We start from the raw sequence: 26,000 nt of genomic DNA, 5'->3' as shown, positions 1-26,000 counted from the left end.
GTGTGTAACGCGGAAGAGACGGACGGAAGCGGTCTGTCAAGGAAGAAGTAATTCGCTGAATTTGACACAAAGAGGCTCAACAAGCACATACAACATCTTCTACCATTCCCCCCTCTCTCTCTCTCCACACACCGGCGTCCGCTGCAATGATTCTATTAGAAATCAACAACCGGATTATAGAAGAGACGCTGACGTTGAAATTCGACGGCGCATCCAATGGGTGAGACATGACATTAGTAGTTTCAGAGACTGGCTGTAGCTTCTAACGTTAGCTAGTCGGCTAACGTCAGTTAGCTTAATAACGTCAGCTTTAGGTGAACACAATTGTCACGACCGAAAACATAACCTAATGTTATCGGTAGTGCATGGTGGGTTTGATATACTGTTTGGCGAGATAAGTGTGTGGTGTACCAGTGAACTCGAGTGCCACAACACGTAGACATCAGCTAACATCAGCTAAGTCGCTGGGTTGCTGTTCTGTGAGGTGGGGTGTGTCTGAGCTAAGTTAGCTAGTAGCTAACTGCCAATCAATCTCTCGCTATAGTCGCCACTTGTTCTGTCAAAGGAAGAGGCTGGAGAGACGTCACGTTATTATGAGCCTGGCGGCGAAGCTGCTAAACCAAAGGCTGTTGTAAACTGATACTGTTTTTGTTTGTTTATTTGCTAAAAACAACGCCACATGACTGATTATAAAGCTGCCAGGTAGCCATCGCCCTTGCTTCAGCTGCTTCCGCATTCCCTAACATTCAAGCTCGGTCAAGTCGCCGCATAGCAGCTCTTCTTGGGCAAGTCGCTGCAGAAACTAAATTCACTGCTAAGTGCATTGATAACCAGAACGCCGGTTTGACTTTATTAGTAGTAGTACATTGATTGATTGCTTTTTATTGTGGAGTAAAAGACAGCATCCAAGGGATAAAAACATGGTCCCTGATTTTGGACATGGACAGACATCATACAACATAGAGCATCATAATAAAACATAGATCATCATAATAAAAAACATAGAGCATCATAATAAAACATAGCAACCCCATAAAACACACCCTACCCTCTCCTTCCTAGACGTGGCTATTTTATACACATGCTTGCAGTGAGTAGAGTATACTGAAAAGATGCAGAATTTTACATCAGATAATATTGTAGACAAAACAATTACACCAAGACACAAGACAAGTTGCAATATTTTTTTTTTTTACATATAAGAGTACTAATAATAAGATAAATAAATGCATTGTACCGGATCTCCTCTCTGGTAAACAAGAATACCTTGACTCTAACAGGAGCACTCATTCAAGGGTACTACGATTATGCTTGTTGCACCTCATGGTAGCAAAGCACCTCAAAGGCCCTAAAAACAAGGCTGCTACAGTACAAACATCACAAAACAAACTGGTCAGACTACTGCTGGGGCCTTACTCCTAAAACCCACCTCACTCCTGCACATTTTGACAACCTAGGATGGCTTAGAGTAGACGACAGAGTACAGCAACTTGCAATGGGCCTGGTCTACAAGATACACTACTACACCACTGGGAACTCATGTACATGTCGAAATACTTCCCAAAGGTCAGTGAATTCCACGACCACAACACCAGAGGGAGTTCCACAAATCATATTCGACCCAGATTCGGCTCAAACAAGGGACTACACACATTTTGCAATTATGCCACAATAATGTGGAACGCCCTATTGACTGTGAATCCCTACCCTCCTTCAAAACCGCTCTCAAAGAGCACTTACGGGTGGCTGCAATTAGAAACTGGCCCCTGTAAATGGCCAACCCCCCCCCCCCCCCCACCAATGTACAGTTTCTTCCCCTTCGGATGTATATATTTTTTATGATTTCTTTTTACATTTACATTTTTACTACACAGTTCTGTATGTCTTGTATGTCATAAATGTCCTGATGAATTGAAAATGGGGGACCCCGATGTAAACGAGACGTAAGTCTTTTTCTGGTCTGCATTCTCTTAGCAGTTGTTTTGTATCGAGCTGTACTGTATTGTACCCATTCTGCAATCTGTTAATAAAGTTTTCAATCAATAAAAAAATACACGACACAAGTTAAAACATCAGTATTTTAGGACCTTTGATTGAACAGCCTAACTGCAGTATGTAGAGTTGAGTGTCTCTGTCTATTTGTATTTGTTTTGGTTTCTCCATCTTCTGGTAGTACAGCTGCCTCTTGTTGGGGGCAACAGGTCATGCAGGGGATGCTGTGGTTTCTGCATGTCCCTCATCAAGTTCACAGTGGCCTCCTCTCCCCTGTCGTGAAGTGAGGCCAGAGCTTATGAGGTGATGCCAGCTCTTCTTGTTTTGACATCAAATTGTGTTTTCATCTTGCAGAACCAAACCAGAGGCAGTGGAGGTGACATTTGCAGGTGAGGTCACATCACACGTTCGCAGAGTGCGCATGCGCACCAGCATGCCTGCTTTGCAGGATTATAGACTTTGATGTTAATGTACGTCTTTGATGTTGAAAAGGAACATAGTTTTTTTCTTTTTTCTTTTATCACGGCTGTTTCAAAAGGAGAAACAGACAAAAGGATCCCTTGTTAATGTATATTGTGGCCCTGACTTTGCCACGGTCACACTGGTCATTAATGGTGATAATGACCACGTTTTGAACCTGCTAGTGATTAACTGCTAGCTAGTGAACAAGCTGTCAAATTTACATAAGAATCGTGTGGTATGAGTCAACACCAATGCATGTTTTTCATGGCTCAAAATCAGGTGGAGGTGGTACCTTATGTTTTTTTTTTTTTTTTTTTTTTTTTTTTTTTTTTTAATCTTTTCCCCCCTCCTTTTTCCTCCGATTTTCTCCCATCCCAATGTTAGTCGTTATGCCAATTCCCAATCCCCTTCCTGGTCGCTGCGCACTTACCCCCCACAGTCGGTCTGGGAGAGTGGAGGCTATCACGTGCTTCCTCCGACACACGTCTAGCCAATCAACCGCTTCTTTTCACCTGGCAGCGCGGACTCTCACTGAGAGCGTGTAACGTGTGGAAGGATCACACTACCGCCCTTAGATCCCATCCGTGCTTAGCAGGCGACCCCGACCGAACTGTAGGAGTCGCTGTTTACAACGACCCGGACCCACCCCGCCAGCTTCTCCCACCCTCTAATACTGCCAATTGTATTAGTGTGAACGGCCAGCCAAGCTGGTGACAACCCCGGAGCTGTGAGCTGGATTCGAACAGGCGAATCCAGCGTCTCCGGGGTTGGTGACGAACACAATCTCCGCTACGCCACCTGACCGCCTCCGGTACCTTATGGTTTTAACATAATTTCTACACACCTGCATTATTTTTATTTTTATTTATTTAGCCTTTATTTAACCACGTTTGTCCCAATTGAGATCCAGGATCTCTTTTACAAGGGAGACCTGGCCAAGAATAGCAGCAACACAAAGTTTCAACATACAGATAACATACAGACATTACAGATAAAAGTAACGTTACAAAATGGTCAGATAAAACATTTGCACACAGAAAACGTGGTTACAATAGGCTTCACCATAGCCTTAAATACTTAGTGTTACCAAGCTTTGAATCTTCAGATCGGACTGGAGATTGTTCCATGCAGTAGGTGTGGAAAACCTAAAAGCTTTCTTTCCAATTTCTGTTCGGACATTGGGAACAGCAAGCAAAGTGCATAAAATCCTTCGAACGGAGATAGTAATTTCCACCATTCAACTTTAAAAGAGACTGTCTATAAATACTCTCCCTACTACTCTATACTCTTCTGGCCCCTGCTCCACCCATTTGTTGTAGTCGGTAAATTGTCAACTTGATAAAATAGTCCAAATAATGGTATTAAAAATGATCTTCAATCCAATAAATTGTCACTTTTATACAAATATCCATGAAAACCTAAATATATTAGTAAATTACCTAAATAAAATAGGGCCAATCTTTAACCTACGTCATGATATGTTGTGTAGCTTCTATTCTATCATCTTCCTAAATGTTTTTCTAGCCAGCCATGATAAACTCTGCAAGGTCTAGCATTAGTTCCAGCCAGGGTACAAGAAACTCCATCAATTGCTTTGTTTGACTCGCTGCTTGTGTCTTTAATCGTGCCAGTGTTGCCACCTCGCCTTTAGACTGTGGCAGTCGCAGCACTACAGGTTGGCTAAAGTTAGTTCCATTTCTACTTCTTCTTTGTCCTCTGGCTGGGCTGCTGACATAGTAGAACTTGACTACTACGGTCATCATTACATGTCATTCAAATCAAAGAAACAGTGGTGGAGACTCCTAATGATTATATAGCATTCATAGTTTTTACCAACATTGAGCATTTTTGGCCAGAGGTGACCCAGGAATTCATCAGAGGTGGCCACCTCCAAACTTTATATGCAGGCAAAAGCCTTGTCAACAATGAGAGTAAAGAAAGATTTAGGCCTAGTCCAAACCCTGTCTTGGTTGGGATATATGACCTCGGGATTAGGAGCACATTGATTTGATGCACTTTGTGACCGTAAAGATCTCCTATGTCACGGAACACATAATTGTGGTTATATAATTGAACCCTTGTCCTGAATAACCATAACAACTACATTTTGGTCAGCAGCTAAAGCCCTTTTAGTTAGCAGATCACTGATCAGCAGCTAAAGCCCTTTTAGTGAACAGATCACTGATCAGCAGCTAAAGCCCTTTTAGTGAACAGATCACTGATCAGCAGCTAAAGCCCCTTTAGTGAACAGATCACTGATCAGCAGCTAAAGCCCTTTTAGTGAACAGATCACTGATCAGCAGCTAAAGCCCTTTTAGTGAACAGATCACTGATCAGAGGTCAGATCACTGACCAGCGGCTTAGAAACCCTCTGTTCCTCTTCTCCTTGTTGTCTTAAACTCAACAAGTGTGGCTGGATGAAAAGGTTCAACAACAGTATGTACTGTCTATCTGTATGTCATGTATGTCATATATGTTATGATGAATTGAAAATGGGGGACCCTGATGTAAACAAGACGAAAGTCTTTCTCTGGTCTGCATCCCCTTAACAATTGTATGTATTGAGCTGTACTGTACTGTACCCATTCTGCAATCTGTTAATAAACTTTTCAATCAATCAATCAATCAAGCAGCTAAAGCCCTTTTAGTAGTTTTCACTAACTTATATTCACCCCCCAAACACACTCACTAAAATCCTACCCATCACCAAGGCAGGCCTATTTGTTCCATATTGGCAAATGCTCTTTTAAGTGTCATTTAACCGCTCTCTCTCCTTTTATTGATTACTTGTTTACTAGACACTGGCAGTGGCTGGCAGTGTTATGTGTTTTGTCTGCACAAAACCACACAAGTATATGAAGTACCGGTAGATTATTGTTGTCGTCCAAGTATGTGCCGGATAATTACACTGTCTAATTGTACAACCAGCGTTCAGTGTGGGCTTTGAGGACGGGGTCAATAGGCTACAGGTCAGTTCTTGGCGTTTAGTTTCCCCTCCAGAGTCCTTTATCCATTATGTCTTTTAGATGGCAGCACAAGCCTTGTCCCTCATCCAAGACCCACAATTCCCGCTGACCCATCATGTCTTTTTGCACCGCAGATTTCGATGGCGTCTTGTACCACATCTCCAATCCTAATGGGGAGAAGACTAAGGTGATGGTTAGCATCTCACTCAAGTTCTACAAGGAGCTACAGGAGCACGGGGCTGATGAGGTGAGGACACGCACACACACGCACACACACACACACATACACTCACCCAACCCCCCCCACCCAACCTCCTCCAATGTACAGTTTCTACGTCAAATGTATATACTCCCTTTTCTTGACTCCTTCTGTATCACAAACAGTACTGTATTTGCAAATCTGGTATGTCATAAATGTATAGATGTAGCAGTACTGACTATCTGTATGTCATGTATGTCATATATGTCTATATGAATTGAAAATGGGGGACCCTGATGGAAACAAGACAAACGTCTTTCTCAGGTCTGCATCCCCTTAACAATTGTATGTATTGAGCCGTACTGTATTGTACCCATTCTGCAATCTGTTAAATAAAGTTTTCATTCATTCATTCACTCACTCACTCACTCACTCACTCACTCACTCACTCACTCACTCACTCACTCACTCACTCACTCACTCACTCACTCACTCACTCACTCACTCACTCACTCACTCACTCACTCACTCACACTCTCTCTCACGGAAGGAGAGAGGGAGGGACAACCACTTGGAATCTAGATTTTTTTTTGAACCCACCCATCCCATGACCTGTTCACTTGCTGTGACCTGTGACAGACAGACATGATTTGTTTCCACTGTCAAGTCAGCATTTGCCCTCGTGCATGTGCTTTAAACAGAAGAGATGATGGAAGACAGAAAGTTTGTTATGTAACCCCATGAGACCCCGGCTGGCGGCTGTTATGTGGTGGAATCTTTTGAAATTCTTTGAGTAGCACACACAGAGCCCTCTATCTTTATTTATATCAACCACTGATGAGGATAATATATCAAATATCACTCTTGTTGTTATTATACAGTCTTATATGAATAAAACTATAGGTTGGATATAGGTAGTATAATGAAAGTAGGCACGAGTAAGACTGCTGTAGGCAGTAGAGTATTTATTTGAGTTCAGAGTTGGGAGTTTTGTACCACAATATCATGATTTCATCACAAAATGATCCCATTGAAGGTGGACAGAGGATAATATTGGCTTATTGCCCGGCCCTAGTAGCTATTACGCCTGACCTAGTAGGCAGCAGTATGTGTCGAGTACAGTTCAACACTGTACACACACACGCACGCACACACACACATACTGTACACACACACACACACACACACACACACACTACCACCAAGAGCACAATCTCACCATGTAAGGGGAAAGAACTGCTGCAGAGACCTCTGTTTTAGAAACAGGAAGTGAGTTGTGTGACTCACCCTGGGGGGAGGAAGTACTGCTGACTGTTGCTGCTGCTGTATGAATGAATGTCCTGGCTGCCCTCCAGCGGCTTAGAAACCCTCTGTTCCTCTTCTCCTTGTTGTCTTAAACTCAACAAGTGTGGCTGGATGAAAAGGTTCAACAACAGTATCACTTTGATTTGACTGCAGTGCAGAGTGGCCCTATGGTTTCCTCCCAGAGGAAGGGAGGTGGAGTGGAGGAACAAAGTGCTTTAATAAGCCTTCTTGGAGGATATTGGGATATGAAGTGCCTAAGACTGGGGAATCTGACACAGGAAAACATACAAGGAGAGGACAAATACCTGGTAAAGATACTACTGGTAGCCAGTAAGAAAACAATAACAAGAGCATGGTACAAACTACAAAGTGGATCCACTTACAAAAGAACAGTGGCTGGGTGTAGTGGAGGAAATATGACATGGAAAGATTTACACACATATCCACATCAGGAGGAGAAATTTGGTAAAAATGGGAAAAATGGGTTGAATATAAAAGAAAAGTGAACGACACCAGAGACTGGAACCAGAACATGATGTCCCATTATAAATTAAAGAAAACTCATGTCACTTGTTTTACTCTTGTCTTCGGTTTGTTTTTGTTACAGACTTCTTTCGATACAGGACAAGCTCTGTGGGACTTTAACTTGAATGTAACTTACAGAACAAGTGTTTTATAATTTAAGTAAAAAAATAAATAAAAAAAAGGCCTTCTTGGTAACAGGGAGCCAGACAGACCGTCTGCCGATGTCGGGTATTTTGTTATTGGCTCGAGTGACACCGATAAAGCACTGATGGAGAATTCCTCACAACAAGAGCGAAATAAATGCATAACCCAGTGGTCGTGTTGTTAAAACGGTCTTCTATGGGTTTGTAGGCCCGGGCAATTAATCAACTAGTTATTTTCAATTACCATTTAGTCTTCCAACTATTATAAAAACAAGATAATCTACTTAGATTTACATTTAGTCATTTAGCTGACACTTTTATCCAAAGCGACTTCTGCGAGTTCTGTACAACAGTCAGCAGGAAGGGTACAACTCTGGCAGCTAGGTCACGTTTTTAAGCCAGGTCAAGCCTTTTAGTTTTTCAGTTGAATTATATTTAAAGTTCAAGGACATCAAGGATAATTGGCTTTTAGTCGGGTCATGTTTTTAAGCCAGGTCGTGTTTTTAAGCCAGGTCATGTTTTTAAACCAGGGCATCTTTTCAGGTCCGGTCATGTTTTTGTTTTTCAGTTGAATTATATTTAAAGTTCAAGGAAATCCACTAAATGCATGATGTTTCAAAAGTAATCGTGATCTCAATATTGACCAGAATAATCGCGATGTATGATTTTTGCCATAATGGAGCAGTCCTATGGTTCTATTTGAGCCTGTTTTCTCTCCTTGGTTGAATGACGTGTTGCTCTTGTTCTAAGTACATTGTTCTTATTTTAAGCACAAGGCTATTTGTGTTGGAAATGGGCTTAAATAATTTCCGTATTTGTTTTGAGGTTAAAGCCATCAAGTGTTTTGTTAAAGTAAAGATTTGTTTTTAGTTCAATCCATACAGATTGTTTCTATGTAAAAAGAAATGCCAACATTTGCAAGGAAATTTCGGGTGCTTTCAAACCTACTGTGTTTAGTCTGTGTGAAAACAGTAATGAAACTCTGGTCTGCACCAAACAACCACTAAACTAATCTGTTGGAGGCGGTCTCGGGTCTGCTTCCAAGTGAACTCTGGCACGGTTAGTGTTGTGGTTTGAAAGCTATCGAATCAAAAGCGGGAAAATACCCCGAAAAAAATCCCTGCTTGGGCAGTTTTTGTTGACATTTCCAAATGTACGATTTTTCTTCACGATACAGTTATTGTTTTTGCTGCTGTGAGTTAAAATTGCCAAACAATGCTGTGATACAAAATTAAAAAACCTTGCATGCATCATTCAGGTGACGGTAGCACATAATTCATGACTGACGGTGAATTGCAAAACGTATCGTAACATTTGTGCAAGCCTAGGTGGTGATCGCATGATTATTTTGATCCGCATATGATGTTCGTTAGGATTCCATACCTGCCTGCCATTCTTCCTTTCCAACACTGTGCTCCCTATTGTTAATTTCTCTCATTAATCTCCTGTTTTTGAATTGAGTTGTATAGAGGCACAAATTAGATCCAGCTTTATATGGGGGATTTGTGTTGCCAGATTAATTTAGGAGACCATCTAATCTCCTTGAGTCCTTCATACACTAATTATTGCTGAACAAACATGGCAAGGCAACCCAGAGTAAATGTACTCTCCTCTCTCTGCAGTGGCTGTGTGCAGTCAGCCTCCGATGAAAATGAACCAGGACAAAGCTACCAAAGTAAAAACAGAAATATTCATGCAAGTTTGAACTTGAAGCCACAGAACACCTCTTTTCTTCCACAGCCTAATGTTGGCAGGTATGGGATTCAAAATTATGTCCAATAAACGTCTGACCTGCGTGATCAGGTTTAGAAAGTTTGGTTTGTTTGTCAATTGGCAACATGAAACTTAACTGGACCAATAAAAACGGCAACAAAAGTAACAATTTCACTTTAGACTGACCGTTTCAAACAAACTGTGAATGTTTGGTGTGAATATTGAAATCCGTATCAGAGCCAGGAATCTCATATAGGTCTAGCTCTAAATGGAAATAGAGCCCACTTTATCTATTTTTTAATAATATCCAATTGAGTGTATCAAACTTATTTCGGTGTAGTGCTACACCGCCGATGTTGACGCCTCTTACTCGGACGAAATACATTCTTGCGCAAGACGGACATTTCTCTCATACCGCAGCTGAATTTGCGCCATTCCAGGTTGACAGGTAGCCATTTGAAGGGTGTCTCATTTTTATGTTCAACTTCACCCCCTACAATTACCCCCCACCTCTTGATCCACCTCCTTCCGTCACCAGAGTCTCTCGGTTGGCGTGTTTGTGTAGCCATCTATGTTTTTATTGGCTTCTGTCATTGTCACTAACACTCACTCGCTTCCTCTCTCCTTTCAGCTGCTAAAGAGGGTCTATGGGAGTTTCCTGGTTTCGGCAGAGTCCGGTAAGAATGATTGACGGCTCCTCACCTTAGGCTTGAGGGACAGGTTTGTTAGCGCCAGCTTGTCGGGACAGGTGGCCGTAGACACATTTTAATATTTTTCTCACGCCAAAGGTCAACAGGCTCCAGGTAGCCTGAAGGCTGCGAGGGCTGATCCAGAGTCCATTTTCTGAGCTAGCATGATATTGACACTACTCTTCATTTAAATGAGACATTTAAACGTCAGTGTAACTAGTCCATAATGGGGTATAATTGAAATGATGGCTGATGGCAACCAAACGCTAGGCTGGTACATGAAATACTTTTAAGTTCAAACCTTACCCTTGACTTTAAACACTTTTAAAACATTACACTGTATTTTATCTATTTATTATTATTTCTTACACAATTGCACTACCTCTTCTACCAAATTTTTGCATTTAGCATTTTTGTACATTTTAGTTTAGTATATTGTATGTTTTGTATAGTGTTTGGTCTTTTACTCCTTTACTCTTTATTAGGGATGTCCGATATTATCGGCCAATATTGGCATTAAAATGTGATATCGGAAAATATCTATCGGTTTTTTCCATTTCTATAACCTTTATTTACCCAGGCAAGCAAGTAAGAACAAATTCTGATTTTATTTATTGTCAAAAGTATGCATAATGTTGTGTTAATTCCACAACAAGACATATGTAATGTTAATTACCTGAAATTATTAAGTTTTTTGGGGGGGCAAACCCTGCATATATCTATCGGTTGATATCGGTATCGGAAATTAAGAGTTGGACAATATCGGTATATCGGTATCGGTAAAAAAGCCAATATCGAGCATCCGTACTCTTTTATTGTATGACGCACAATCTCAGGAAGGTCATACAGAACCAAGCATTTCACTATAATGTACATGTACCTTATGACGAATAAAACAACTTGAAAGACTCAAAGTGCACTTGGAAAGAAAAAAGCTTTTTCATGGCATCAAACTGTTTTTTCCCTTTATGGATGTTGATGGGTGCACTACAAAAGGTTGCTTCAGACCATGACCACAAACCACTATAGATGGATACTGTATCAGATGGCTTCCTCATGTCTCTCTCTCTCTCTCTCTCTCTCTCTCTCTCTCTCTCCCCGTCGGTCTCCTAGGCTACAACGTGTCCCTCCTGTACGACCTGGACGCCGTGCCGGACAACAAGGAGGAGGTGGTGCACCAGGCGGGCATGCTGAAGAGGAACTGCTTCGCCTCGGTCTTCGAGAAGTACTTCAGGTTCCAGGAGGAAGGGAAGGAGGGCGAGAGCCGGGCGGTGGTCAACTACCGAGACGACGAGTCCATGTAGGTGGCCTTCGCGTTGCCCGTTTAGAAAAGCTTTAAAGGGGCACTTCACCAAAAACAAAAAAAATAATGCAGATTTATTTTGCACATAATCTCACACACATCCAAAATCCTTGCACATGTTAATTTAGTTTTACCAGTGATGTCATCGGGGACATTGAATCCACGTGTTGCGTTAATTACAGCACCATGGAATGATGTAGATGAAAAAATAGCAATGCCTTTTCTTATAGGGACTGCTACCTTATCATTTCATGGAGCTGTAACTAACACAACACAAGGATTCAGTGTCCCACTGGTGGCCACATTCAAACTAATTTACTCTCAATAGTTGTCAAGCTAAATGAATGTGTGCAAAACTGTTGAGAGTTTTTGGATGTGTGTGAGATTATGCGTGAAAAGAATCGGCACAGTTTTTTGGTGAAGTGCCCCTTTAATAAAAGTGTTGATGTCAACATGTTGTTGTGTGACTGAGGTCGTTGGAATGGAATCTCGACCGGAGTAATGGTTTTAATCCCTCCGTAACCCACACCTTCACCTGAATCATGCAGTTGTAATTGAACCCTTGCGGTTGCATCGTTGACACCATGTCTCCAAAGTTACACAAGACTTTATATGAAGAGCCAAGCTTGTGTTTTCTTTGTCTTCTGATAAGCAATAATTAATAGTACAATAATCCAATTAAATGGAATTAGGTAATCAAATAACAAGACTACTACTAGAGATTACAAGACTACTACTACTCGCCCAAAGTCAAGCATTTCTGGATATTGTCATCCCACTTCTGACACCATTTGATAAGGAGTAAACAGATTATTCACTGAAGCAGACAACAGAGTCTTTGATTGAAGGTGCAATAGAATGAAAAGGGGACATACAGAGTACAGCAAAGAGGGCCCTATCCTTGCATCTCTGTAGAATGGTGAACTAACAGACTATTTATATAGGAGAGTAGATGACTAAGTGCATTGATGTACAGAGTGTATAAGTAATATAAATAATATGCGTTAAAGATACAGGGTCACCAGAGTGTCTGAGTGATATGGGGTATTTATGACATGGATGGGAATGGGGACAGAAGGGAGAGAGCTGGAGTGACCTCCTTGTCACTTCAAAAAAAAAAGGGTAAAGTGTAAGATACACATGGCCATTTTGTTCTTATGACGTATTCGGGTTGGGATTTCTTTCTCCCCTGTTCCCGCAGGGTGTATATGATTTTGCTCATTGAATTTCTGCTCCGATTCTAATATTATAATAATAATTTGCTGTGGCCAGTAAGTAAACAATAATGTGTTGATCAAATGCTTTGCTGATGTCAGCACAGAACCAAACGTATGGTATTCAGTCATCGCAGCAGGTTCAAGCTCAAGTTGACTCTATTTGCCATGTTCAAGACACTTATAGTGGACTTATAATGTGCAAAGCTTAAAAACAGGGGGGGACGTAAACAAACCATACAGACCTGATACATGTAAGCAGACGGTACTAACATACAGTAGGCAGTGACAACTACAACTTTTTGTGTGCCAAGCATAACATATTAATATTGGTTAAATACAGACGCTCTATGCCGTTCACTCGTATCCTTTGGGGAGCAGGGTTTTGAAATAGTCTTTAGTTAGGAATTGATGAGCAGATCGGAAACTCACTATTAGTTACTGTATCTAATCCACAGTTCACTAGTTCAGGCTCAACATCGATGGCGAGGTTACGGTATGTATTGAAAGGAAAGGGAGCAGAGATGAGACTGAAGTGGTGGTTTTGGAGCGTGTGCTCGTAGTGGCCGCTGCATAGGGGTGCACTCGGACCGGTGGTTTTGGTAAAAAGAGCACGGCGCTAGGCAGCCGGGCCCCTAACCGCCGCTAGGGCCCGCAAGTGTGAGAGCGCGGGGGAAAGGTGGAGTAGGAGAAATATGGCCCCTGGCCAGTTTTAGAACCGGTTCCGATTTGGAACGCCTAATCCAACCCGAATGGACTCATACTAGTGGACTTGTGATTGAGTGGCGCTGCTCGATGACCTGGCGACAGTATGTGACTAGAGATCCATAACTCGCAGGGTTACATTCTCAACTATCAACTTCAAAGGTTAAACTAGTTCCAAGCCTTGATGTGTCTGCGGTTAATCCCCAGCTGACGTGATGTGTCTCCCGTGTCTGCTCAGGTATGTGGAGGCCAAGAAAGACAGAGTGACAGTGGTGTTCAGCACGGTCTTCAAAGACGACGACGATGTCATCATCGGAAAGGTCTTCATGCAGGTACAAAAGCCATCTGCAGCGAATGGTCGGATTTCACACAACCAAAATCGTGTGAAATCGTCTAAAGATGGATACTAATTTCCTCTGTGCGTTCAGTAGAAAGCTGTCCGGGGCCACAAACCTAATGTAAAGTTAATGGGGCCACTGTACACAAAACACAAACAAACGTTCCTGCTCTGGGTCCACTGTCGAGTGGGTTTCAGCTTGTACAGACTGAAGAGTGGCCCCATTACTTCACATTAGTTTTGTGGCTAACTCGCTTGACCTGTGGGTCAGTATGAGGAACGGCGCGGATATTTCCAAGAAAGGACTCTTAACGATCAACAACATCATTGGTCAAGTAGGAAATGGATCTAGGGGTCCAAAATCCGGAACCCTTTCAAGTTCTATAGTTAAACCTCCCGTGCCTAATAAATTGTAAGGCTAAATGGTGGAATAAGTCATTTTGAGCGCATCCCTTATTGCGGTCTTGCGTGCAGGAGTTCAAGGAGGGCCGGCGAGCCAGCCACACGGCCCCACAGGTGCTGTTCAACCACAGGGAGCCACCACTGGAGCTGAAGGACACAGACGCAGCGGTGGGCGACAACATCGGATACATCACCTTCGGTCAGTAGCCAAAACCTCCGCTAACGTGACTCACGTGACCTCACAATTGAATTCCTTAGAATGAAAAAGAATCTCATCTAAGAATTGTATCTAGGCTTCCTAATGCCTTGTCTCCATTAGCTATGTTCAGCCTGGCTGGGGCTAGCTGTGGCCAGGTTTGGTATGGTTGGGTTTGTCTCCATTGCGTTTCTTGTCGACTTTATGGTTGCTAGGCAACCTTTTCCAAATGCACACCTGTGGTACAACTGTGGTACTCAAGCTAAACTATGATGATGTGATGATGACAGTCCCAGCCGGCTTTGTGAAAGGTGGCTGTCTCAGCCGGGGTCCAGCCAGGTTTGACCAGGTTCTAAAGACAATGGAGACGCTCACTGTGTGCCAGACAGGCCACAGCACGACTAAACCCTGACTAGTGGAGACGAGGCATAACTCATTCAAGGCACTCCTAACACTGTGGAGGATAGATGCTACCTTTCCACCTCTCTAGTACCTACTAAAATCTGTGGTGTCTTGTTGTGACCTGTTCCTTCTTTATCCCTTGCTTCCGTCTTAACGATACACAATATTGATTCATAGTCTGCTCTTCCACTCCTGTAAATCAACCAGGAAGCCTCTATATGCCGGTGACCAAAAGGATACAACCTCTTTTTGACACCAAGTAACAACGAAATGTGGAAAGCGTTTATGTTTATGCTGCCGACTGATGTTTAGTCTTCTTCTTCTCTGTTGTGCCCAGTCCTGTTCCCACGCCACACCAACGCCAACGCCAGAGACAACACCATCAACCTCATCCACACCTTCAGGGACTACCTGCACTACCACATAAAGTGCTCCAAGGTGAGTGGCACTAATTGCTAAGATAAGGAGCATGGGAGAGGGGAGGTACAGGTATGGGCAGGTTAATAGTAGAAAGACATAAATATAGGCAATATAATTAGCTCTGAATATGAGAAAAATAAATGGTGTAAATGACTTACCCACATGACCACAAACCATTTAAATGACAGGTTCACTTAAAAAAAAAGCCTCTATGTAAGCATCGTCTGGCATGGTACCATGATTTCCTAAACGGGAAGCTCACAGTGTAATCGGATGTGTCTTCACGGCGTGATTTTTTTTCCGTAGCCGCAGTTTGCGAAGACGCTCTCTGATTGGCTAGCCTGTGTACAGCGAAGACCCTCTCTGATTGGTTTAGCTCCGAAGGGCTCTGGGATAGAAATGTCCGCCTTGTACATATATATTCTCTGCTTCAAAGTGGTTATGCTTTGGCCCTCTTTCGAAAGTGGGTTATGCTTAGAGTTATGGTTAGGGTTAGCCCTAACCCTAACCCTAACTCTAAGCATAACTCACTTCGAAAGAGGGCCAAAGCATAACCACTTCGTAGCAGAGAATATATATGTACAAGGTGGAAGAGACCCTTCGGAGCTAAACCAATCAGAGAGCATCTTCGCAAACTGCGGCTACGGAAAAAAATCACGCATCTTCATGTGTCCTACTGAGGAAACGGTTGCAAACCCAATCAAGAGTTAGAGTTTAATTTGATAGGCCAGCTACACATGTAACCAGGCAACTTGGAGAGCACACAGCCTATGAAACTCATTATAATGTTTGATATGATGTATAGTTTGCATCCATTTCCTCAGTATGAAGACATGTGATTAAACAGAGCCTAAAGCTTTATGGAGGAATGTCTTTAAACTATTGTCAGTACAGTGAATTTCAAATAAAAACAAAGCTGTACAACCAAATATCTAACCAACTAAAGACTGTAGCAAAAATCTTTCTTGGAAAATCAACTCTCCTCAAGAGACTGGGACAGAATAGCGTTCAAATGTACTATTGGTGAAACACATCATTTATGCAAAGTACCTGAGTTGAGATACATAGTTAATTTCCAAAGGTCCACAATATACACTGGGATGTTGATTCAGTTAGCTTGTTGTTAAAGTGCTTCCTTCCCTTCTACTCAAATTGCCCCATGGTCCAATTCTATTATTAGTGTGTTGAACCTGCTCTACTAGATCACATGCTCCAGGGGGAGGATGAGCCCTTGGCCTTGTTTAGTACACAAACTACCACTTTAGATCACGCTCATTCTCTTAATAGCACGTTTTCGGGATTCTCACTAGACCTCATGCCTTCACAAAATTAAATCCAGGTGACCTGGTGAGATCAAAGGCATCGCCAGACAGGAAGGTCCTCTGTCACCAGTGGTGATCATACAGGTTTCTTGGGAGTAGTAGCGTGTTTGTTTTTGTATGTGTGAGAAATCGTTCTGTCCTCAGATGGCTCTTCAAAGGAGTCCCACTTCGCCCCCTCCCCTAATCTAACTTGTTTCCTGCATAAGTCACGTCTCGAGAGACCGGGTTTTTTACTCTAATTTAGTGAATGACTCACAATTTGAGATAAGAGATTGGACGATGTGCCTCCCAATTTTCTGCATGTGGCTTGGGTACTGTTGCACCATTGAGATTACAAAATCTTGAAGAGAGACCTGACCAGGAAGGGCATTAGTACATATCGGTTTCAGTTTAACTTTTATTAGTCATTATGTACATTAATACAGGGTCAACGGTACAATATAATGTATTTGACAAAAGAAATGGGTCAGCTTTGCAGTAAGTGTACTAGCTGCAATAGAGGGCTAGTCATATAAAGATTATATATATATATATATATATATATATATATATTAATGGCATAAGTAAATGTGCCATCAAGTAATAAGTGACATAAGTAAAATGTAAAGTATAACACTACTGTATATACATATGTGAAAAAGGATTTGTGTGTAGAGTAAAGTGACATCAGTAGATGCACAAATGGAATGGGAGAAAGGAATGAGATAAATAACTATAGCACTATATATGTGTGTGAGTGAAAGGGGGTGTTGTATGAAAAAATAAAGTGACATGTGTACAGTATATGGTTTGTTTTGGTTTTTAAACATATAGTTTCACACACAACATAAAAGTTAAAAGTGCAATACAACAAAAGTGAAGGGGGAAAATGCACTCATGTTATTGAATAAATTAGCTATAGAATCAGATTAGAGTAACTATGTCCTGGGCCCTCATTCATCAACGTGGCGTAGAATATGTTCTATTTCCACACGTAAGCACAGAATTTAGAATCAGTGCACGCACAGAAATATTGGGATTCATCAACCGTGCGTACACAGGTCCTATGCTCCTCCGTGTTGATAAATACCACTTTGTTCTACCGTCAATGCTCGTGCATGATTATCCATATATGGTCATGAAAGTGATGAAACACCCCCCATGGGATGTGAAATAATGGACTGACCCGAGCGGAACTCTGAGAAACTTCACGGAGATTGTTCACTGCTGTCGAACCAAGAAGACACAACGCGTGTTATGGGATAAATAAAAGGCGGACTTGTAAACGGTGATGTCAGATATCAACGGCTCCCTAAGACCATTGCTGCAATTCTGCCTGGACAGCTCAAAATACTAATAAAGACCGTTCGTTGACCACTGTTTGGCGTTGGTTGTGTGTCATTATAACCGTGCTGTAATATGAATGTCTTTATTAGTTGTGTTCGATTGGCTATATGATTTTTAGAGGAATCTATTTTGTTGTCGGTATTAGGTAGCCTATATGAATTACATATAATAGCAGCCTACAAGCCTACATTATGCAACAGTAACTTGCGCATACCAGTGTATGCGACGGACCAGTGTATACCTTATATCATATCATATTCATATAATAGTTTACTCTATCAGCATACCAGCATGTAATATGTTCTTTGTTAGAACTCAACTCGTTATTATTTTGCACATAGATTGCAGAAATACGGGAACGTTTTGATTTACATTAAAAGGCTTTGACATTGTAAAACTAAATACGTGGAATTCTTTAAGCATAATACAAGTCATATCATCCACACGATATGCTCTGTGTCCAGAGCATGTATGCTTTTCATTCATTTAAGACACATTATTGCAAGGGTTTTGTAATACACATACACCCTGGTGTCATTGCAATGCGTTTTTTATTCTTTCTTATACAGTAAAAAGGGGGAAGAACACTATATCGTGGGTGTTCATATGACTTGTATTCTGCTTACAGCTTCGAAATTCCACTTGTTTCGTTTAACGTAAAGCCTTTTAAATATAATCAAAACGTTCCCGTGTTTCTGCGGTCTGTGCGCAAAATAATAACGAGTTGAGCTACGCGGAGCGCAGTCAGTCAGTACACCCCGTATATTCCGATAACGCTATATAAACCATGCTGCATTCATTCTGAGAGAAAGATCTATTATTCCAAATGCTATTTATAGGGTTTTGACCATAATTACACTACTGTTGCTATTTTACAATGAACTATAATGAATTACGGTTCATACAGAACATGCCAGTGTTGAAACTAATGCACAGAAGCTAATTTCCTTGTTGTAATAATATATTCTACCACTGGGCGTCAGCTAAGTGTGCTCCGAGCTGTGCGTAAATATAAGCACTAAGTCAAGTTCAAGTTGAAATTGATGAATCCCACTCTTTGCTTAGAAATGATCGTACGCACAGGTTAAGCACATATCTGTGCGTAAGACACGTTGATGAATGAGGGCCCTGGAGTTTAACACATTCCCGGCCAGCCATTAGATGGGCCCCACTCTAGGAAGGCCACCTTTCCATTACAAACGTTCACTGTGCGTCACATTGTTTGTAGAGCTAAATCAATATTTTATATTATAGCTATGAGTCCAATGTCATTGTCAATTGACAGTATGAACCTTCCGTTCAATATGCCATAAAGAAATAATTTCTTCATCAATATATTCCCGTTTTATACCGTGGTGAATATAAGTGTTATATCTAGGGATGGGTATCGTTAGGATTTTATCGATACTACTACTCCTATCGATACTGCTTAACGGTTCGGTACTTTATCGATACTCTTATCGGTTCTTTTTGATAATTTTTTTATGATTTTTATATTTGCAGTTGAGAGCATTGGTCATCTCCCTACAGTAAAGATTAGAAATGATTGAATTATTGTAAATGTGTGTGGAGTGGTGGGAATAGCTGCTTCAATAATAACTTATAACAACAACAGACAAGTTAGACAACTATGTATACAAAAAAAACGATATACACTGAATGATTAGTTGTTACCTAAAGTCCTTGGACTCCACTGTAGAGAACGGGTGCAGGCCTTTGACAACAAACTTTGTCACAGCCCTGTGACACTCGTTCACCCTATCCTCTGTCATCTTTCCTCTAGCTGCTAGGGAGAAAGGACTTTGGGTGGTGGAGGTAGAGGGAGGATGTGTGGTGGGCTCACTGGCCTGGGACACATTGGTGGCTGACCTCAGCTTGACGATCTATAAAACGTTTTTAGATTGTAGTATTTGTAGCTAAACAATTATTTTGTTTATTAGCCTATTTGTAATAATTCGTTATTAGCCTAGGAAACTCCGTATCTTGGCTTACCGGCTGCAGTGGACGTGGATGCAGATGGACCACTGCGCGCAAGGCAGTCGAATACGGCGCATTTCTGCACACTAATATAGTGTTTTGCAAACAAATGTTTTGATAGATTGCTCGTATTGCCACCCTTACTGGCAAATGTTTTGTTGCACTTGTGAACGCTTCGCTCTATCCGCCATCACGACTCAGTCCATGCAGAGCTGTCTGTGTCTGTGTGCAGCGCGCGTCGGCACGGAGACAGCGCTGAGATGCTTCCAGCTGCAGCACATCAGGTGTGCAGGGCTTGTATGTGCGGGGCTTGTAAGCGCTGCTGTCTGACGTGCTGCAGCTGCATACTATTGACAGCGCTTTCATTAAGGAGTACCCGTATGTATGTGTAGCGCGACTCGCGAGGAGTGTGTGTAATAATGACTCGCTGCTTCTCGTGCAGAGACAGAGAGAGGAGAGATCGTTCGCAACTTTTAAATAATAATAATAATAATAATAATAATAATTTCTCTAGAGTATCGATAGCAGTACCGAGGACGTCGGAGCTTATAAATACTCCGGTATTTTCTAATATAGTACCGGTTCCCGTTTAAAACCGGGGTCCGGGGGGCATCCCTAGTTATATCGGAATGATCTGTGATAATTCCTGCAAAGCTATTTATAAGGTGCTAAGCTAATAACGTTAAATCGATTGGCGTTTTGTCCCTACACGAGCTAGAGTTAAAAATCCAAATACATATGATCGGTATTATGTTCCATCATGAATGCATGAAAGGGGGGGCGGGGGAAGTCGTTTCTGATTATTGAATACCAATAACGGCATTCGTTATTACCACAACATAGGCTGAGCAGGGGGATGGCTATTAAATCCTTGGACGATCAAGCTGAAATTGACGTCAAATTGCTCTTACCTGTGGCCGGTTGGAGATCATATGTCCATTGGCTGATGCCATATTCCTTTACTGCATAATGAATTCGGCGTCGCAAAAAGTATTCCATGCAATCTTTTCTGTTCAGGCTAACAGAAAAGTCCGCCCGGAGTGTAAAAAAAGTGACACCAAGTCTGCAACAAGGATTACTGTATTCTCGAGACAGTGCCAATACCAGGATCTGGCCGGTACTGCACTTTCGGAGTCCCAATATGCCTTTTCCAGACAAAATACAGCTCTGTGACATTGAATAGGATATTAAAATCGAATAAAAGAAAAAACTAGTTTAAAAACGTGTATATATATATATACGTGATTGGCCGTCAAGCATCGGCTCCCAATCACGTATATTGGCCGGGAATGTTTCAAGCTCATTCTACAGATTATTCCAAGCAGACGTTGTAGAAAACATAAAGGCCTTCTTGCCCAACTCGGTCATAGAGCTTTAGGAACAGTCATAAGCCCAGTGTCTTGAGACCGTGACCCAGTGGTACCACGTTATTGTGACATATAGCCAGGTAAACGACAGGGGAGTCTACCTAGAATGGCCTTATAGATAAAAACATATGTGACTAAGCCGTGTTGAGTACAGTGATGAGTGGAGGCTATGAAGCATGGATCCATCGTTACTTTCCTAATTGTCATGCACTGTTAAAATGACTGATTCCTTATATTTGTGTTCAATATATCAGTATGATGGTGTGGTTTTGTTTTAGGTTACATCAGGGCTGCTCCCTCGTTGTCCATCAATTTGTTGGTTGAGTCCACCAAGACGTTGTTCATCAATAGGTTTTCTTGTTTTATACTTTATTCCATGCTGAATGAGTTATTTGATGAAAAATAATAAGCACATCTCTGGTAAGCTCTATATTTATAGAGTGCTTCTTCATGGCCACATGTAGGAAACACAATCTCACAGATTTGTGAATTGAATGAATAAATCGATTAGTCTCGACAAAGTCCTATGACTATTAGCATTTATTCAAATTTGAATATTCTTATTTCTTTGAGGAATTTGTTTTCTTAACCTGTGTGTCCTTCCACAGGCCTACATCCACACACGTATGAGAGCCAAGACCTCGGACTTCCTCAAGGTGCTGAACCGGGCCCGGCCCGACGCTGAGAAGAAGGAGATGAAGACCATCTCGTAAGTAGCCAGCATGACCTTCCTCTCCCCATCAAATCCAACGTTTCTCGCTTGGTTCGGTCTTAGTCGATTGGTCAATTCTCTATCTGTAGTAGTGCATGTGGTAAAACATACTGCATACAACAATCATACAGATTGACTAATCCATTAGTCGACAAATCCTGTGACTTAAGTCACGGCCCTAGTCTACTCCTAAAACACGTTTCAAAACATCTGTCAGAGGTTTGTGATTGTGTGTGTCTAATAATAAGATCTGAGTTGTGCATATTTGCCTGTGTTTGCGGGCGGGCAGGAGTGTGGTGTCCCTGTTCTCATAACACAGATTTAGATTCCCATCTAGTACAGCAGGAGTATTTTTAACAGTACAGTGACAAATTTCAAAGTCATGTAGTACTGTGGGGTCACTCATGGAGAGTCACTCTGCCCCTAGTGGTGGCTCACAGGCACGCCACTGTGTGTAAAACCAATTCAATCCAATGCGACAATGCTTTGCCTCTATGACAATGTGTGTCCTTATTTCAGTCTCTGTTAACTCGTATAAAATCAAATATGAGTTATAGTAAGGGGTTTGATGATATCGCCTCACAGATTTTAATTCTATATATTCTATTTCTAACCCAGACGCATTATATTTGACACATAACACAGTTATGTGTATGAACCATTTTTGTGTTGAAAAGAAAGCAGGCCAAGATATGTTCCTAGACAACCAGGCTAGAAGAATGTATTTATGTTCTTGTTGTAAGAGTGCTCGGTCTGTGTGAAGGGGGGGGGGGATTGTGGGTTCCATTTCCGCTGAGCTAGTGAAATTTAATTTGATGATGGAGCTCTGTGGTTTGGGGGAATATCAAAAGAAAGAAGGAGAGAGAGATAAAATGTTGGCAAAAGCCACGGCTATTGGCGATCTCACAGGGTGACGATGGGACCATCTGAATATGGCTCACGTGGCCATATTCAAGGCTATGTTTTAAATGTCTTACACTGTCTCCAGTCTCCTATGCCCATTGTCTACTGTTGGGGATATGACTATCTTTCTGTGTGCTTTGGGTGTGTGTGTGTGTGTTGTAATGATGTTTACTACTAGTACTTATACTACAGTATTTGAAGTGGGCAGGTGTGGAATTTTAATGGCCATCTTCCTCACACGCAGAAACACGAAACGCCATAACACAGGCATTCACAAACATCGATTTGCTTTTATAGCTCTTTAAAATATGTTTAAAAAGACTGTGAATCCAGCCTGTGCTCCTTCAGAACACAGAACCCTCTTGTTATTTGGTTAATATGTAACCAGAACGCAGAGAGGAAACTCCATAGCTGCTTTTTTAATTAGATTTAAAATAAATAGATAAAAATCAGAAAGGGGGTGAGGTTCATGACTCGTGGGTTTTCTGTTAGTGCTGCTGCTTGTAAAGGTTTTCAATGGTTAGGGATCAGGACCACATACACTCAACCACATACAAATAACATTATTCTCTGAGATTAAAGTAACAAATTTACAAGAAGGAAACTCGGAAGTTCTCTGAGATTAAAGTCCGGTGGTAACAGGAAACCATATTCATCTGATTACTGATTCCACAGAAGTCCTTTCAAAAGAACTACCAGTGCATTTACCTTCCAATGAATTGTTTTCTTATGGCGAGTAATCACTTGACTTCCAAGTTCAAATGACTTCCCAACATAACGAGGTGTGGTAACAATTAAACAGGTGAATCTCTTTAGACCAAGGTCTCTTTTCCATGAGCCACAATAGACATAAAAACATATATTGCACAAACAAGTACAGTTCAAACAACGTTCAGCCGAACATCAACAAACAATGTATATCAAATTAAACGAGTACAAGAAACATCTAAAATATCACAGTTCAAATCTTTAAAATCTTCTAATGGAATTAAATGTTCTAAATTCAAGGTTTTCTGTAGTTTATTCCATTTATGCAGAGCATAACATTTAGTTTTTCCAAGCTTGACAAGTAACACATTTACAATAAAAAAAAAAAACTGAAGTTCTGAGATGAAAGTCCAGTGGTAGTGAGAGGACACTAATGCTGTGTGGGGTAGTGAGAGGACACTAATGCTGTGTGGGGTAGTGAGAGGACACTAATGCTGTGTGGGGTAGTGAGAGGACACTAATGCTGTGTGGGGTAGTGAGAGGACACTAATGCTGTGTGGGGTAGTGAGAGGACACTAATGCTGTGTGGGAGGATACTAATTGTATTTTTGTGTGTTTCAGGGGCAAGACTTTCTCTCGCTGAGGCTGGTACCCCGCACAGGCACCCTGGACACGCCTAAACGCGCCACACCGAGAATCAACGTCACATTTGGACAGGACAGCCCCCCTCCCCCTTAACGCCCCCCCCCCCCCCCCCCAGTCCCCTACCTGAAACGCGTGTCCAGTCTTTTTTCTTTCTTTTTTTTTCTTTTTTTTGTAAAGAAAGAAATAAAGTTGTCTCCACTTTGAATAAAGTTGGCTCTTCTAAAGAGAGAAAAGCCCAGGCTTAAAACAATGGAAAAAAGGGCATTCCTTGCTTTGCATAGTTAAAGAGAATTATTAGTCCTATATAAATATATATATGAGAAAGACAAATGAAATTTTTGATACGATATCTTTTACTCCATTTGGTACCTCTGCCTTGCCTGCTCGTTCCGTCTCCTACCCTAAAGGTAACCATGCATTTGATGGCTTCGTTACCCCTCTCCTCCCCCTCCCTCTCCTCTCTTTTTCTCTCCCTCTCTTTCCTTCTATCTTATGCTTTTGTGTCGTCCGTACCATTGTCATTGGGAAAAATGATAAAAATAAACCAGTCTTATAAAAAGCAGAGTGGTCTGGGAGCTGACCTTTTTCTTGTTTTTTTCTATTTATTTTTTTCTTGTTCAAGTTAACATGAATATTGGTTCCCAACATTCTGAACTAGAATAATACTGTCTGAAGATAGACGCAGGTCTTAGAGTCCAATGCTTCTATTTTTAATCTTAGCTTTGTGACCAGTACCATCCCCAAAGTGTGGAATTCTGTCAAGTGGGGATCCCTCAGAAATTAATAACTATATCGCCCAAATTCTAAGATGGCTGTTCTGGCCAAGGTTTTTGAGTTCATTGTGAATACTCAACTAAAGCAATTCCTACTGGAAAATAAACAAGTGAGGTTCAGTCGGGCTTAGGGTCGGGGCTTAGTGCCGTAACTACAGCCATACTAGTAGCATGGGTCTTGGTGAGGAAGCAACTAACTGGCTCAGAAGATACCTCACAGAAAGAATGCAGCGTGTTCTTTTTGTCTGGACGCCATCACCTTTTGTATTCCGTTTACCATCATCTTTATTGTCATTCTATTTTGTATTTGTTCTTTATTTAAAGGGGAACTATTTTACTATTTCTTTCACTATTTGGGCACTTTTACACAATTCCTGTGAGTTTATGGAACACCTCTGTAATTTTTTATTTTTTTTAATTCATTGTTTTGTATTTCTAATCAAGTCTTCAAAAACAGCATTTTTCTACCTCAAGAGCTTAAGCCGTTTTGAGCCTGGGCACCAACCACAATGGTAAACCACCGCCTCGCCTGAACATTATCATGCAGCGGTGTCTCTCTGACATCACAAATCAGCACATTTTCAGATGACTCAGTTCAGTGAGGGTGAATATTGTGAGAGGAGAATTGGAAGAATGCGCCAATATGAGAATTAGAGACATAGATCATATTAATATAAGTCCACATAGCTAGGAAACAATGCTAAACACTGAAAAAGGCCATTTATAAGATAGTTCCCCTTTAAACGGGTGAATCTCTTTTTTAGACCGAGGTCTCTTTTCCATGAGCGACTTGTGACATAAGAACATATTGGACAAACAAGTACAGTTCAAACAACGAAGTACAAGCAACGTCTAAAATATCGGTTCAAATCTTTTAAATCTTCTAATCTAATGGAATGAAATGTTCTAAATTCAAGCTTTTCTGTAGTTTATTCAATGTATGCAGGGCATTACATTTTGTTTTTCCAAGCTTGGTTTTTACATGTGGTGTATCTAAAGCTAAGTGATGCTGTGACCAGGATGATTGTGACAAGTAACACATTTACAAGAAAAAAAAACTGATTAAAAGTCCAGTGGTAACGGGAAACCTATTCATCTGATTACTGATTCCACAGAAGTCCTTAAAGAACTACCTGTGCATCTACCGTCTAATGAATTGTTTTCTTATGGCAAGTAATCACTTGACTTCCAAGTTCAAATGACTTCCCAACATAACACAAGGTGTGGTAAGAGGTATGGCTACACAAGACTATCTAACTGTAGCTTGAGTCTGACTCGCAGGATATGCACAATG

At 41.4% G+C, this 26,000-nt stretch overlaps 1 protein-coding gene across 1 annotated transcript; it reads left to right on the top strand.

Moving 5' to 3' along the window:
- Window positions 1–10: 10 nt before the first annotated feature.
- On the top strand, window positions 11–24,495 carry arpc2 (actin related protein 2/3 complex, subunit 2). Its single transcript, XM_084332474.1, has 10 exons — window positions 11–220; window positions 2,347–2,381; window positions 5,555–5,667; window positions 9,937–9,982; window positions 11,108–11,294; window positions 13,455–13,548; window positions 14,028–14,154; window positions 14,891–14,991; window positions 21,574–21,674; window positions 23,910–24,495. Exons 1-10 carry the CDS (start codon window positions 147–149, stop codon window positions 23,929–23,931), a joined length of 900 nt encoding a protein of 299 aa, XP_084188600.1. The 5' UTR covers window positions 11–146; the 3' UTR covers window positions 23,932–24,495.
- Window positions 24,496–26,000: the final 1,505 nt, after the last annotated feature.

Source organism: Notolepis coatsorum, assembly GCF_963971535.1.
Source record: "Notolepis coatsorum genome assembly, chromosome: 1".
Classification (NCBI taxonomy): Eukaryota; Metazoa; Chordata; class Actinopteri; order Aulopiformes; family Paralepididae; genus Notolepis; species Notolepis coatsorum.
Note: the sequence above shows the minus strand (reverse complement) of the source record. Positions and strands in the feature narration are given on the sequence as shown.

Excerpts from the sequence above, each read along its gene's own strand:
- arpc2 (XM_084332474.1), top strand. The coding sequence starts at position 147 with ATGATTCTATTAGAAATCAACAACCGGATTATAGAAGAGACGCTGACG. Across the intron at positions 2,382-5,554 it reads AGTGGAGGTGACATTTGCAG|ATTTCGATGGCGTCTTGTAC; the intron begins GTGAGGTCACAT and ends TTTGCACCGCAG. Across the intron at positions 13,549-14,027 it reads TCGGAAAGGTCTTCATGCAG|GAGTTCAAGGAGGGCCGGCG; the intron begins GTACAAAAGCCA and ends TCTTGCGTGCAG.